Source organism: Oncorhynchus mykiss, chromosome 2 (genome assembly GCF_013265735.2).
Source record: "Oncorhynchus mykiss isolate Arlee chromosome 2, USDA_OmykA_1.1, whole genome shotgun sequence".
NCBI lineage: Eukaryota > Metazoa > Chordata > Actinopteri > Salmoniformes > Salmonidae > Oncorhynchus > Oncorhynchus mykiss.
The window spans coordinates 19,700,525-19,715,434 of record NC_048566.1 but is presented as its reverse complement, the minus strand read 5'-3'; the positions used below and the strand labels follow the sequence as shown (position 1 = coordinate 19,715,434).

The 14,910-nt window shown below is 48.2% G+C and overlaps 2 protein-coding genes across 2 annotated transcripts; both read left to right on the top strand.

The window, feature by feature from the left end:
* The first annotated feature begins 231 nt into the window (after positions 1-231).
* Positions 232-9,142, top strand: LOC110534366. Its single transcript, XM_021619203.2, has 9 exons — positions 232-389; positions 846-1,454; positions 1,777-1,849; positions 2,006-2,884; positions 3,073-3,252; positions 3,663-4,017; positions 4,186-4,340; positions 4,711-4,953; positions 6,665-9,142. Exons 2-9 carry the CDS (start codon positions 1,054-1,056, stop codon positions 8,738-8,740), a joined length of 4,362 nt encoding a protein of 1,453 aa, XP_021474878.1. The 5' UTR covers positions 232-389; positions 846-1,053; the 3' UTR covers positions 8,741-9,142.
* Positions 9,143-9,270: 128 nt separating this feature from the next.
* Positions 9,271-12,270, top strand: LOC110537161 (N-acetyltransferase 14). The gene is made up of 4 exons (XM_036941035.1): positions 9,271-9,557; positions 10,528-10,684; positions 11,181-11,483; positions 11,635-12,270. Exons 2-4 carry the CDS (start codon positions 10,604-10,606, stop codon positions 12,091-12,093), a joined length of 843 nt encoding a protein of 280 aa, XP_036796930.1. The 5' UTR covers positions 9,271-9,557; positions 10,528-10,603; the 3' UTR covers positions 12,094-12,270.
* The last annotated feature ends 2,640 nt before the right edge of the window (positions 12,271-14,910 follow it).

Here is a 14,910-nt window from a genome sequence, read left to right as displayed (position 1 = left end):
CATCAGGCATTGCAACAAGCACAGAGTTCATAAACCCGTTTCCAATTAACCTTCAAAAAGCCTTTTTATATTTGGGGTTAACATTCAAACAATGTGTGAATTCAAGTACTAAATCACAAGTTCGTACAGTATTATATTTATATTTTTTAACAGATCTACAGATAAGACTTGACTGTTGAAGCTCTTACCCAATGGCAGTGATGCATTCGGGGCTAGACCCAGCCTATAGCGATCGTCGTTGTTGGGAGGCGGCAGCGGGTGGGTGACTACTAGCTAGCTAGTTAGTTTGTGCTCAGGTTTATTGTTAAGGTTGTATGGAGTAGCACTGCGAGTCTCAATCCCTTTTCACAGTATCATCAAAAGCATTAACCATGAGTTAATGATACTAGGTGAGTAATTGTTGCAATATTACTAACGCACCATTCCTATCAAACATTATATAGCGAAGAATGACGCACGGACGAAGGCTTATAGATTCGCAGGCCAGTTGCAGAGGATGCATTGAAGGCGGCATCTGTAACATTTTCTGCTTATAGTTAACATCATAGGGTGGGTAGCATTTGTTTTCTGCCTTTTAGCTTGGCGAAACCGATCTTTTTCGCACACGCTCATCAGGGACAGACGCGTATAAACAGAAAGACGGCCAGGGAGGGGAGAAATAAGAAGGAGGGAGGGGTCGGGAGGAGGTGGGATTTAAAGGGATAGACGGGTCAGCCTTTTGGCCGACTTTATTATTTGTAGATGTTTGAATAATTGTAGATGAAGATCAATAGTTAATGTTGCTTTGGTGTTAGTTCCTGGACCTTGTGTCATTAATCAATACTTTGTTTTATTTTATTTCACAGTCCTACTCTTAAGAAAGGAGACCACACACTACATCAGCTCAGCTGTTGTTTCCACACACTGAGGAACAGAGTCACATCAGCTGAAGGAACCTTTCCACCAGCAATGAATTAAACCGGGAAAGAAGAGACACAGCTCCACCAACACTAATACACACACTTTAATACCAAACATACAACCTTTTATTCCCTAATCGTGTCTTGCCTCAACATGGCAAACTCAGTGGCCACTCAAGTGGTCCAAGCGGAACTATTACCCCCTCAATCGTCCTCCTCCCTCTCTCCCTTCCCATCGCTGCAGGGATCAGGAGAAGGGGAGGAGGACAGGGAAAGGGGGGAAGAAGTGGATGTGGAGAAAGGGATGGCGGAGGGGAATGAGGATATAGTGCTAACCAGGGTAGGGGTGCAAAGGGTGACGTCATCGGTCCTGGCTGCGCCCCATCTCCAGGAGCACCCTGAGCACCCGTTCCAGTGCCTGGACTGTGGCAAGAGCTTCAAGTGGTCTTCAAGGCTGGCCCACCACCAGCGCAGCCACAACAACGAGAGACCCTACCGCTGTAACCTCTGCCCCAAGGCCTTCAAGGGCTCCTCCGCACTCCTGTACCACCAGAGGTACTGCCGGGAGGGAGACAGAGGGGGACTGGCACAGTGAAAGTTAGCTATAGAAATGATTGCAGCTTATAACACACATCTCACTTTATGAAGAGTATTCTTCTCCTTGTGTCCATCTGTTTTCATCTGTTTAGTTCTGTCACAATAATCCAAATGAGGGAAAGGTGCCGTGAACAATATAATGTGAGTCTATTTAGGGCCGTTAGAAACTAGTGGAATAATCAATACAAGCAGGAATTCTTTCTGTAGCCGGTACGATGTCCTGTAGATCCGTTGAAGGGTCAGTAGATTGTCTGTTTTCATGATTGTTTTTTCTGTGCAGGTCTCATTCAGGGGAGAAGCCCTATAAGTGTGACGACTGTGACAAAGCCTTCAAACGTTCCTCTCTGCTCCAGGTGAGAAACAATGGCCAGTCGTGGTTCCCCCATTTTGTGGTAAAAATGTGTTCACTTTTTAACTTTCAAAAGTTGAATGTTACAGTATTAAAAGGCTCTTTTTTGGCTTAAGGGTCCAGTCACGGACGTACTCCTCTCTCTTGTGCATGTCTCCAGGTCCATCGTAGCGTCCACACAGGCCTGCGGACCTTCCAGTGCCCCTACTGCCCGCTCACCTTCAAGTGGAGCTCCCACTACCAGTACCACCTGCGCCAGCACACTGGCGAGTGCCCCTACCCCTGCGACAGCTGCCCCAAGGCCTTCAAGAACTCCAGCAGCCTGCGCCGACACAAGAACGTTCACCTGGGTCTGAAACCCTACGTGTGCACCGTGTGTACCAAGGCCTTCACCCAGTCCACCAACCTCAGACAACACATGAGAATCCACACAGGAGAGAGGCCCTACATCTGTGGAGAGTGTGGACGCAGTTTCACACACTCGTCCAATCTGGCCCTGCACCGGAATTCTCAAAGTCACACTGGTGAAGGAAAGGGGGGGGAGACAGGGGGAGACAACATGGGGGAAGAGATACAGGAAGTGATAGTGGGGGAGGACATGACATCACAAATGTTGACGGACATGGGCTTTGTGAGCCAGGAGGCCACGGTGGGGGTGGGGGTCGGGGAGGTGTTCCTATCGTCAGGTCACCAGAATCTCCTGCCCCATCTCACCCTCACCCCCACCCAGGGGGGCGTGTGCACATCCAGGGCCATCGGGACAGAAGTGCACATGAGCACGGAGTCGGGCGCCAGTGTGCTGCTGTACAGCTGTGGCAGCTGTAGTCAGACATTCAGCACACGGACAGAGCTAGAGGACCACCAGGACATGCACCTGGGCCCCGGGGAGGAGGGGGGCAGCGAGGTGGGGGAGGGGGGAGAGGGAGGGGTGGGGCATCTGCTGGCTGACTTTGAGGAGGTGGTGGAGACGACGGCAGCAGCAGAGAACGGACACACTACTGCTGAATTACTGGGACTGACTGGGGGAGTGGACGGAGGGGTGAGTAGTAGGACTCTTGGCTCAGCCTGGGGAGGTTACCCCTAAGGCTCTGTTTTAGGGTCACACCAGATTCATCCATTCATGATCAATATTTGGTTTCTTACTCTACACCCTAGGTCAATATATCAGCTAATATGACTGCTGTGATGTTGTAGTGCAATGACTAATAGTCTTGTGTCCCATGTCAGAATATGGGGACTACCCAGGCCCAGTTTGACCTGCTGCAGAGCTTCACAGTGGGGACTCAGATCCCCACAGACAGCGTGGAGACAGCGGGTAACACCACCGGTACAGGGACGGGCACAGAGTGTGCCTACTGCGGGAAGAGCTTCAAGACCAGCGGAGGGCTCAACAGACACCTGGCACAGGTACCAATCAGCTGGTGGGCTGCACATCCTCACTACTATGTCATAAGGTCTCTGTCCTGGTCTGTTTCTACTTTGTCTAACTTGGGCCTAGATTCAATCAGTTAAGCATTAACCTGCGATAACCGACAATAGCATAGCATATCATTGCTTTTGTTTGAGAGCTGTCAAATTCACATGCAGCTCCGGTATGCCTTTCGCAGACAGTTCCATTGGATGCATTAGTAGAAAGCCCCTCCAGCTGTATTACAAGTTGGATCTCTGGAATGTGTGATGTAATCTACACTTTGATTAGTCTGAACTGATCTACTCCTTGGTGTCTGTAAAGCTGACGTTATCTGATCTATAAATAGTCTGTTTTGATGACCCTCTCTCTTCCCAAATCTTCTTCTCTGCCTCTGCTCCCTCTCCAGGTCCACTCCCTCTCTCCCTCCCAGTCTCGCTCCCAGTTCAGCTGCTCTGCATGCGACCGCTCCTTCACCCTCCTCTCTTCCCTGCTCACCCACCAGCACTCCCACACCCCTGAGCAGCGCCTCCTGGCCGAGGCTGAGGCGGAGATCGTCTGCCCCGCGTCCCTGTCCCTTTCCCTGCCCCTGCCCTCCTCCCCCAGCCAGGGGGACCAGCACCAGGACACCCAGGGGGACATCCACGTCCGCCTGATGGCTGTGACCGAGGAGGGGGACAGGGAGGTGGTGAAGGCATCCAGCAGAGCAGTGGTCAAGGGCCAGAGGAGAGGAGCAGCTAGTAAGACCGCTGGGGGGAACAATGGTGAGTTAGTCTTTTTCTTTTGGCATTTTGATAGAAAATACCTTTAAAAGTGAGATACCTTGACAGTAACAGAGCCAAACTAACTGCTGCTCATGAAATTACCAGGAAGAAAATAAAATAAGTCTATGTAACATTCTCCCTCTCCTCGTCCCTGTGGGTACGGTACAGAGAGGCCGTACCGTTGCTCTGAGTGTGGGAAGGCCTTCAAGGGCTCGTCAGGTCTGAGGTACCACATGAGGGACCACACAGGAGAGAGACCCTACCGCTGCACAGAGTGTGGCAAGAGCTTCAAGAGGTCCTCACTGCTCTCCATACACCAGAGGGTAAGACGCATCCGTCCATTTCTATCTCACTAAGGCTGCGTTTAGACAGGCAGCCCAATTCTGATCTTCTTTTTTTCACTAATTGGTCCTCTGATCAATCAGATCAGCCTTGAAAAATATCTGATGTGAAAAGATCTGATGTGATTGGTCAAAAGACCAATTAATGAGAAAAAAAGATGAGAATTGGGAGCCTGTCTGAACGCAGCTTATGGCATTTGTCACAATGTGCAGAACAGTGGCACTGCTGCATTATAGCACTTTATGACCTGCTTTTCTTGTTCAACCTCTTCAATGTACCTGTACTTTCAGAAGAATCCAGGCCGTATTCAGTTGTTTTCTGACTGATCCCCCCCCCCTCCCTCCTCTCCAGGTGCATACAGGTGTGCGAGCGTTCCAGTGCCCCTACTGCCCGCTCACCTTCAAGTGGAGCTCCCACTACCAGTACCACCTGCGCCAGCACACGGGCGAGCGGCCCTACGTGTGTCAGGAGTGTGGCAAGTCCTTCAAAAACAGCAGCTGTCTGAGGAGACACAGTCAGCTCCACTCTGGCCTGCGCCCTCACATCTGTCCCATCTGCTCCAAGTCCTTCTCACAGACCTCCAACCTCAAACAGGTCAGCACAGATAGCTCTGCTATGGCCGATGCTAGGATTCTTCTGTGGCTCCTTCGCTCCATCTCTCTATATATACACAGTGCATTCAGAAAGTATTCAGACCTCTTGACTTTTTCCACATTTTGTTACGTTACATGCTTATTCTAAAATGCATTACATTACATTTTTCCCTCATCAATCTACACACAATACCCTATAATGACAAAGCAAAAACAGGTTTTTAGACATTTTTGCTCATTTATTTTAAAAATATATATCTGAAATATGACATTTACATTCAGACCCTTTGCTTTGAGACTTGAAATTGAGCTCAGGTGCATCCTGTTTCCATTGATCATCCTTGAGATGTTTCAACAACTTGATTGGAGTCCACCTGTGGTAAATTCAATTGATTGGACATGATTTGGAAAGACACACAACTGTCTATATAAGGTCCCACAGTTGACAGTGCATGTCAGAGCAAAAACCAAGCCATGAGGTCGAAAGAATTGCCCGTAGAGGTCTGAGACAGGATTGTGTCGAGGCACATATCTGGGGAAGGGTACCAAAAAATGTCTGCCGCATTGAAGGTCCCCCAAGAACACAGTGGCCTCCATCATTCTTAAATGGAAGAAGTTTGGAACCAACAAGACTCTTCCTAGAGCTGGCCGCCCGGCCAAACTGAGCAATGGGGGAGAAGGGCCATTGTCAGGGAGGTGACCAGGAACCTGATCATCACTCTGACAGAGGTCCAGAATTCCTCTGTGGAGATGGGAGAACCTTCCAGAAGGACAACCATCTCTTCAGCACTCCACCAGTCAGGCCTTTATGGTAGAGTGGCCAGACGGAAGCCACTCCTCAGTAAAAGGCACATGACAGACCTCTTCGAGTTTGCCAAAAGGCACTTAAATACTCTCAGACCATGAGAAACAAGATTCTCTGGTCTGATAAAACCAAGATTGGATGCCAAGTGTCACGTCTGGAGGAAACCAGGCACCATCCCTATGATGAAGCATGGTGGTGGCAGCATCATGCTGTGGGGATGTTTTTCAGCAGCAGGTACTGGGAGACTATTAAGGATCGAGGGAAAGATGAACGGAGCAAAGTACAGAGAGATCCTTGATGAAAACCTGCTCCAAAGCGCTCAGGACCTCAGACTGGGGTGCTGGTTCACCTTCCAACAGGACAATGACCCTAAGCACACAGCCAAGGCAAGGCAGGACTGGCTTCGGGACAAGTCTCTGAATGTCCTTGAGTGGCCCAGCAGGAGCCCGGACTTGAACCCGATCTAACATCTATGGAGAGACCTGAAAATAGCTGTGCAGCAACGCTCCCCATCCAACCTGACAGAGCTTGAGAGGATCTGCAGAGAAGAATGGGAGAAACTCCCCAAATACAGGCGTGTCAAGATTGTAGCGTTCTATCCAAGAAGAATCGCTGCCAAAGGTGCATCTACAAAGTACTGAGTAAAGGTCTGAATACTTATGTAAAGGTGATATTTCAGTTATAAATTTGCACGCATTTCTAAAAACCTGTTTGTGCTTTGTCATTGTGGGGTATTGTGTGGAGATTGATAAGGGGGAAAAACAATTGAATCCATTTTAGAACAAAATATGGAAAAAGTCAAGGGGTCTGAATACCTTCCGAATGTACTGTATCGCTCTGTCACAAACACTTTCTCCTCTCCCTTTATCTTTCTCTCATCCTCCCTACCCTCCTCTCTCTCCATCAGCACGAACGCACCCACTCGGGCGAGCGGCCCTTCCAGTGTGCCCAGTGTCACAAGAGCTTCACCCACTCCTCCAATCTCCAGCTCCACCTGAGAACCCACTCCTCCAGGAAGGACTACAAGTGTCCCTTCTGTGGGAAGGAGTTTGTCATGCAGTCCTACTTGCAGAGGCACATGAGGACCCATGGGAACGGGGCTGAGGCCGGGGACGCTGGGGTGGGGGGGAAGGAGGGAGGCAGGGCAGGTAAAGGGGGTGGAGGGGTGACAACCACCACCACCTTACTAAACCCCATCACCCTAGAGACCACAGGGAACTCTGGGTCTCTGATCGTGTCTCAGCCTGCGCTGGACATTCCCCCCAACACCTCCCAGAACTACTTCATGATCCAGACAGCAAATGGGCTTCAGCTCATCCCCCTGTCTGCCCCCGCCCCCCGACCTCCCCCTCCGCCTCCCCCCCAGACACAGTACATCCTCCTACAGTGCCCCTCCACCAATGGGACCCAGCCCAGCCTGATTCTCGTCCCCACCACAGCGACCAATCCCCAGCCCACCCTGGAGCCCCAGGGCCACCCATTGGTCCAGACAGTTCTAAACCCTGCCCAAACCCAGATGCAACATTTCCAGACAATATCCCAGCAACAACAGCAGCCCAGGTTTATCATCACCACCACCAACAACAATGTAAACAACCCTCCTGTTGCTAAGACAACAACTCCCTCCCTGAACTCTATGCTGAACAAGCCCATTTTAGGGAAAAGTACCCGGACAGCCAGGTCCAGGAGAGGACGGAAACCCAAAGCCGCTGTAGGTCGGAATACTGCCACCTCAGTTGCTACGACAACCACCTCTGTCACCATGACAACAGCCCCCATCAGTCAGCCGGGGGATGTAATAGCTGTGTCTAGCTGTAATGTAACTAGTGTCGCTCCAGCTACTGTTACTGCTGCCAACACTATGACATCATCATTGCCATCGTCTTTACCCGCCAAGTCACAAAGTCCTTTCTCACCACCAACAGCCTCTGTCTCTGTTTCTACCCCCTCCTCCTCTTCCTCTGTCACTGTTACCTCAGGACCCCTAAAGGTTGCCACAGTTAACTCAGTTACCACAGTTACCCCGTCCTCCCTGCCGTCTGACCCTGTGGCCTGGGTTGGGGAACGCCAAACCGCCCCAGAGTTGGGCAAGTCCACTGAGCAGGACATGAGAGGGGAACAGTATGTCCTCTGCTTCCAGAAAGAAGGAGGGAAGAAGGAAGAAGTAAAGATAGGAGGAGAGGGAGGAGGGTCCTACGTGTTGCAGTTTGAAGGGGAGGGGTCCGGGGAGGGGGGGCAAGGAGGAATGGGCAGAGAGGGGGATGGGGAGTCATACGTGCTGCACTTTCAGACTGAGGGAGAGAGAGAAGGACAGAGAGAAGGACAGAGAGAGGGAGGGAAGGAGAAAGGAGGCCTGGTGTCACTGAACCTGCTGCAGGAATGGGGAGGAGTGAGGGAAGGAGAAAGACGAGTAGTGGAGGATGGTGGCGAGGGAGAGTCTTTTGTGCTTCATTTCCAAACAGAGCCGCAGAGCGAAGAACGGACCACTTCTGACCGTGGCTATCCAGAAGGCCCCAGCAACAGCCTGGAACTTTCCTGCTCGCCTCCCCAGGCCTTAATGCCTCTGAATGGGCGGGAGGTGGTGTTTGAGCTGGGGGATGAGAACAAGATGGTGGGTCAGGGGTCTGGAGAGAGTGTGCAGATGATAGCCCTGATCCAAGGTGAAGGGGGTGGGGAGGGAGAAGGGGACAGTTACAGTGGGGCAGAAGGGGAGGGAAGGGTGCCAATGGAGGGCATCTTTCAGCTGGAGGGAGGAGAGGGGATCGTCATAATTGAGGTTAGCACCAGCAGTCTAAGAGAAGGGATGGACAGAGGGGAAGGAGGAGTAACTGTAGACAGGAGTGAAGCAAAAGGAGGGAGTGGAATAACTGAGAGGCCTGAAAAAGACAGGAACTCAGTGGAATGCATTGAAATAGTGACTGGAGCGAATGAAGGAGAAAACACAGCTACGAATGGCCCTACACCTAACTCTCAGTTCTCTTAAACCTAAACCAAACAACCACTGTCAGGAAATGTGTGTGAAGGCGTGTGCATGTGTGTGCACACATGAATGTACATATGCGTGTGTGAGTGTGTTTTTGATGTGGAGGCCTTTTCCAGCTACTGACCTAAAGAAGAGTATGGTTGTTCAGAAAGACACTATAGAAAGTACTGTAGGAAACAATACCAAGGTGCCAGAAACATGAGGAGTTACATTCACTGACTGTTAATGAAGAGGGACCTCAACAAATGACTTATGAGTTTCAATTAAACTGTCATGTTGACAGTGTTGATATAAAACACCTAAGAGTTTTTTTTTTGTGGATGAATAGATGGCTATGTTGGCTCGGTTTCACTATAAATATTCATACTAGGAAATAGTCATTATTAATAAATTTGTTAATAATATTTGTTTATGAATGTTGATTAATTCACCTTTCTTATTTCGTAAATATAAATATGTCCCTTTATCTAAAGATGAAGAGGATCAGCTCAGAATAACGGACAATCCCAGTTTATTATGGGAAATAGGTTCTCCACTGCGTAAAGTGCGACTGACCACATTCACGTAGCAGGTTAGTCAATTTTCTGCAGCGCCGGTACTCGCTATGCAAATGGCGTAGAGACCGCATTCATGACAGTAAATGTTAACGTAAAACTACGTAACACAATATTTGCAATAGGTGGCCATGGTGGCCACGCAAGTATTGCGAGTCATTCAATCAAACATAAGAAAAATCGTTTTGAGGAATAAATACACAGCGAATATATAAATCTGTTTCCCTGCATTTGGCGGTGGTCCAACGCTGCAAGTTTGCAAGGTAGGCTACGTGGGTTCGGCTGGGTTGAACGAAAAGATTCGACGTTTATTTAGACATTGCGCATGAATAACCCTTCTCCACTCACCATATAAGGATTTAAAACATGTCAACGGGTTTAAAACAGGCTCAAAATGTATGAAAACCGTGTGTTTTGGTTTGCTTTTTAATTGTCATATTACTGATTTGCGAACTCCATTTTATTGTGCATAGAAGACCAACAGTGGTCTAAAGGAGTGTCTTGGCCCGTTGTTAGTTGTTGATACGCCTTGTAGAAGCAGTGTGGCCATGCAATAGACAAATCCTTTCCCGACCCCCTCAAATAATCCCCCGTTATTTAGCTTGATTTTGGGAGGAAACGCCACTGCACTCACAACTGACACATTGTATCAACCTGTGCCAGTGTGACGCATCGGTTGTTACATTGTAGTAACAAACGTTGTGCTGTTACTTTGTTGCACAAAGCAGCCACCTATAGAGGGATATCACAGGGAGCTTACTATATGTCATGTGTTTTCATTGTGTATCTGTCAATTCAGGAACTTAACAAAAATTACAATCCAGTAATGGAAAAAAGGGCTTTTATTTTCAATGACTTCTCAATAAACTGAAAAGTAGAAGCAATTTATTTCAAAAGTTTTTCAATTTCCTGAATTGGCTGACTTCAATTCAAATTGAGACCAGCCCAGGTATCTATGCAGGCTACATATACATTGTTACAGGGATGGATTGCTTTCCCTCGTGAGTCATGGCCTCAAACCCCAAAAAGCCTGGATCAAATATAACCCACCACATTCCCATCATCTTGAATACGATTTTATACCATTTAGCTACTATGGTAACCAGAATGTAAATACTCCGCTGTATATTGTCATTGTAGTGTTGTATTTAATCAAATATGCAAAATTCAACCAAATGGTGTATCTGTACAAAGCAATGTATTATGTGACCATGAGATTTTCTATATTTGCAGACCGGTGTGTGTTGCTGTATGAGGTGTGCGTGAGTGAGGGTGTGTGTGTGTGTTGCTGTGTGTGTGAAGTCCAGACATGGTAAAGCTGGAGCTAGATCAGGTGGTAATGAGGAGGATGAGGGAAGATGACATCGAGACTGTCAAAGCTATCGTCAAGGTGTGTGTTTTATCCTTAAAGTTATGCACACACACACACACACACACACACACACACACTTCAAGCCTGAGTTATGCTCTGTCTCTACACTCTTAGAATTAAAGGTGCTCTCTGGAACTTAATAGGGTTCTTCGGCTGTCTCCATAGGAGAACTGTTTGAAGAACCATTTTTTTTGTAAGAGTACATTCTCAGGTTATCACTCACTCACCTTTCTCTCTCTGTCCCCCCTATCTCTCTCTCTCTCTTTCTCCTCCCCCACCCCTCTCTCTCACTTTCTCCTCCCCCACCCCTCTCTCTCTCTTTCTCCTCCCCCACCCCTCTCTCTCTCTTTCTCCTCCCCCACCCCTCTCTCTCTCTTTCTCCTCCCCCACCCCTCTCTTTCTCCTCCCCCACCCCTCTCTCTCTCTTTCTCCTCCCCCACCCCTCTCTCTCTCTTTTTCCTCCCCCACCCCTCTCTCTCTCTTTGTCCCTCCCTCCCTCTCTTTCTCTCTGTAGGAGGGTTGTCAGGGAACAGAAAACCGTCTGATCCTCCACATCCTGACTCGTCCTGTCTGCCTCCTACTCCTGGCCACCGTCTCTTCTGTCCTCCGCTGCTTCCTTCACTCCTTCATCCTGGCCCTCATCATCCCTGTCTTCCTGCTCATCATCTACCTCAAGTTCACCATGCCACGCTCCACCGGAGTGCTGGGCACCAGCCGGCCCTACTGGGACTATGTGGGGAGCAGTTACCGAGGGGCGCAGGACGAGACCCTTCCCAACCCCTATAGCAGGATCAGTGGGAAACCCCCACCGGCTAAAGTAGGTTTCCTTTTCTTTGACTTTAGGTACTGTATGTTGTGGATGTTACATGCATTGCTCAGTTTTACTACAGTGTGTTAGTGATTTGGACTTTTCGTGCTTTGGGCTGAGTTGCTGCACAAATAAAGTTGATTATTATCTGTCATTAAAGGGCAAGGCCAGACGGAGGACCAAACCCAAGGCAGAGGACAAGGACAAAGACTCGTCTCCTGAGATCGTAGACGTGGAGAGGGAGAAGGCAGCAGGGCAGGTGTGGGTGGCGGACTGTGAGGGGGAGATCGTGGGCTGTGTGTCCAGGGAGGGTGACTGTCGTCTGGGGATGAGGAGGTTCTGCAGGGTGGTGGTGGGCTGCTGGTACCGCCGAGAGGGCCTCGGCAGACTGCTGGTCCAGAGTCTGGAGCAGAGGGAGAGGCAGACAGGGGCCAGGAGGGTCTACGCCCACGTCCCCTACCCCTCTGCAGTAGGAGAGGCCTTCTTCAGGAAGCTGGGCTACAGGCTGCAGGGGGAGGTGGGCTACGATGGGGAGGAAGAAGAAGAGGACGAAGAGCAGCCAGAGAGGACATTTCTGGGCTTCCATGTCACTAAGGTGTTTGTCAAAGACCTTAAGTGATGTAGGAGACAACGAAGGGAATGTGGAAAATAAGACAAAGATGATATACTAAAGGGAAATAGAGAGAGGAGGAGGAGAGATACTATAGGGAAATAGAGAGAGGAGGAGAGATACTATGGGGAAATAGAGAGAGGAGGAGGAGAGATATTAAAGGGAAATAGAGAGAGGAGGAGGAGAGATACTATAGGGAAATATAGAGAGGAGGAGGAGGAGAGATACTATAGGGAAATATAGAGAGGAGGAGGAGGAGAGATACTATAGGGAAATATAGAGAGGAGGAGGAGGAGAGATACTATAGGGAAATAGAGAGAGGAGGAGGAGAGATACTATAGGTAAATAGAGAGAGGAGGAGAGAGATACTAAAGGGAAATAGAGGAGGAGAGATACTAAAGGGAAATATAGAGAGGAGGAGAGATACTATAGGGAAATAGAGAGAGGAGGAGGAGAGATACTATAGGGAAATAGAGAGAGGAGGAGGAGAGATACTATAGGGAAATAGAGAGAGGAGGGGGAGAGATACTATAGGGAAATAGAGAGAGGAGGAGGAGAGATACTAAAGGGAAATAGAGGAGGAGAGATACTAAAGGGAAATAGAGAGAGGAGGAGAGATACTATAGGGAAATAGAGAGAGGAGGAGGAGAGATACTATAGGGAAATAGAGAGAGGAGGAGAGATACTAAAGGGAAATAGAGAGAGGAGGAGAGATACTAAAGGGAAATAGAGAGAGGAGGAGAGATACTATAGGGAAATAGAGAGAGGAGGAGGAGAGATACTATAGGGAAATAGAGAGGAGGAGGAGAGATATGATAGGGAAATAGAGAGAGGAGGAGAGATACTATAGGGAAATAGAGAGAGGAGGAGGAGAGATACTATAGGGAAATAGAGAGATGAGGAGGAGAGATACTATGGGGAAATAGAGAGATGAGGAGGAGAGATACTATAGGGAAATAGAGAGAGGAGGAGGAGAGATACTATAGGGAAATAGAGAGAGGAGGAGGAGAGATACTATAGGGAAATAGAGAGAGGAGGAGGAGAGATACAGTGAGAAGAGGGGGACTACCTCTCTTATCAAGGCAATAATGAGGGTAGAGTCTAACTAAAATGTTGGAAGACAATGGACAATTTAGTGAACAGAACCTAATTTAAATTATGTTTTTTCCTCCTGATTTGTAGTATGTATTTATTTATGTATTGCTTTTACAATTGTCATTGAGTTCTTATTCAATGTAAAATATATCTGTTTATATGTCTGGCTGGCTCTTTATTTGTAAAAACTTGTTTTTATTAATAAGTGATTTTGCAAATAAATGTGTGTGTACGCGGGGCTTTGTGCACACTTGAGTATACATTTACTGTGTGTGAGGAAGTATGTGGTTTATGTGAGTCTGCAGAACTTCTCTGTTCGCCTTTCTCTCTTTCTCCCCCCTCTTCTCTCTCACTCCTCACCTGCACCTGTGTGTGGCTTTGTATGAGTCTGCAAAACACATGCTCTCCTTCGTTCATCTCTCTCTCTATCCTCATCCCCCCCTTTAATGACACATAATATCCTTCCTCACGCTGCACACCTGTCACATGGCAGGACACAAGTGTCAGCTATATTATCCCTGGTACAGATTACACCCCATGGCATTCGTAGTAAATTATAGCAGTAGTGAAGTGTGCTGTTAGCAGGTGAATGTCAGTTTGTGTGTGGGCGGAAGGGTATGAGTGACACTGCTCTTCAGCCCTGTCTCGGCCTAACCAGAATTAGAGTGTGGTTAGCTAAACGTGCGCTCACCGTGCTAACCTCAGACCGTATCATAACTACATTAACCTGTTTCTTACAGACATGCAGTGTTGGTGGGTTGTAAATTAAACAACTAGAGGTGTGTGTGTGTGGTCTTGGGGGAGGAGTATCTCCCCTAATACAAAGTTTAAGAAAACAGAACCACCAAAGATTGCTTCAACTGTTTAACCAGAACAAAACTTTAGCTCTACGCCTCTAGGATTCTGTGTAACATAAAGTGATTTCTCTGCAGTGCAAAAGACAGTCTTCAGAATAAATACATTACAATGCCACAACTCTTTGTAGTGCTGGGATTACAGTAAAACCCCATTAAATATCCCTCCCACTCACACATTTAGCACTACCAGTGGCCATGCACATTAGTGAAGGAAATGTGCAGACAGATGTAATGGTGAGTGTGGGAGTAATTGTTATCCTTGAAACAGTCTTCCTCATTCTTCCCGTTGAGCATGAGGTCATTTTATTATTGAGATTCATGGTTCTCTCTCTCCATGGCTGCCCTGCCCTGCTGCAGACACCTGTTAGCTGGCCTTATATAGTCTAACACATCTGAAACCATTATTGTTGTCAGGAAACAGATGTGAGTTCACGCTACTGGAAAGTAAGCCTGTTTGTGACTGTGGTCATATGGTTCTGCACGGTGTGTGTGTGTGTGTGTGTGTGTGCGTGTGTGTGTGTGTGTGTGTGTGTGTGTGTGTGTGTGTGTGTGTGTGTGTGTGTGTGTGTGTGTGTGTGTGTGTATGTGTTTGTGTGTTTGTGTGTGGGTGGGTAGGTGGGTGGAAGGGTTTCGGAAAGTATGACTTCGCACATCCTGCTGCCGGTTGGTTCCCCCCTGACTATGGGTTAAATGCACAGCCATGTCTACCATAACCTACTGTACTCTGACACACACACTGTCTGTTACAGGAGGGCTGTGCACGAGAGTAGGGCCAGTGCATGTGAGTTGATATGTGACCGAAAGGCGACCTCGGTAAACTGTGGTCAAACCATGGAAGATGGTGATGTATAATCCATATGTCTTACTTAAAACC

Coding starts and splice junctions, on each gene's coding strand:
- LOC110534366 (XM_021619203.2), top strand. CDS start 1,054: ATGGCAAACTCAGTGGCCACTCAAGTGGTCCAAGCGGAACTATTACCC. Junction 1,850..2,005: donor AACGTTCCTCTCTGCTCCAG/GTGAGAAACAAT, acceptor GCATGTCTCCAG/GTCCATCGTAGCGTCCACAC. Junction 4,018..4,185: donor GACCGCTGGGGGGAACAATG/GTGAGTTAGTCT, acceptor GGTACGGTACAG/AGAGGCCGTACCGTTGCTCT.
- LOC110537161 (XM_036941035.1), top strand. CDS start 10,604: ATGGTAAAGCTGGAGCTAGATCAGGTGGTAATGAGGAGGATGAGGGAA. Junction 10,685..11,180: donor CTGTCAAAGCTATCGTCAAG/GTGTGTGTTTTA, acceptor TTCTCTCTGTAG/GAGGGTTGTCAGGGAACAGA. Junction 11,484..11,634: donor GGAAACCCCCACCGGCTAAA/GTAGGTTTCCTT, acceptor CTGTCATTAAAG/GGCAAGGCCAGACGGAGGAC.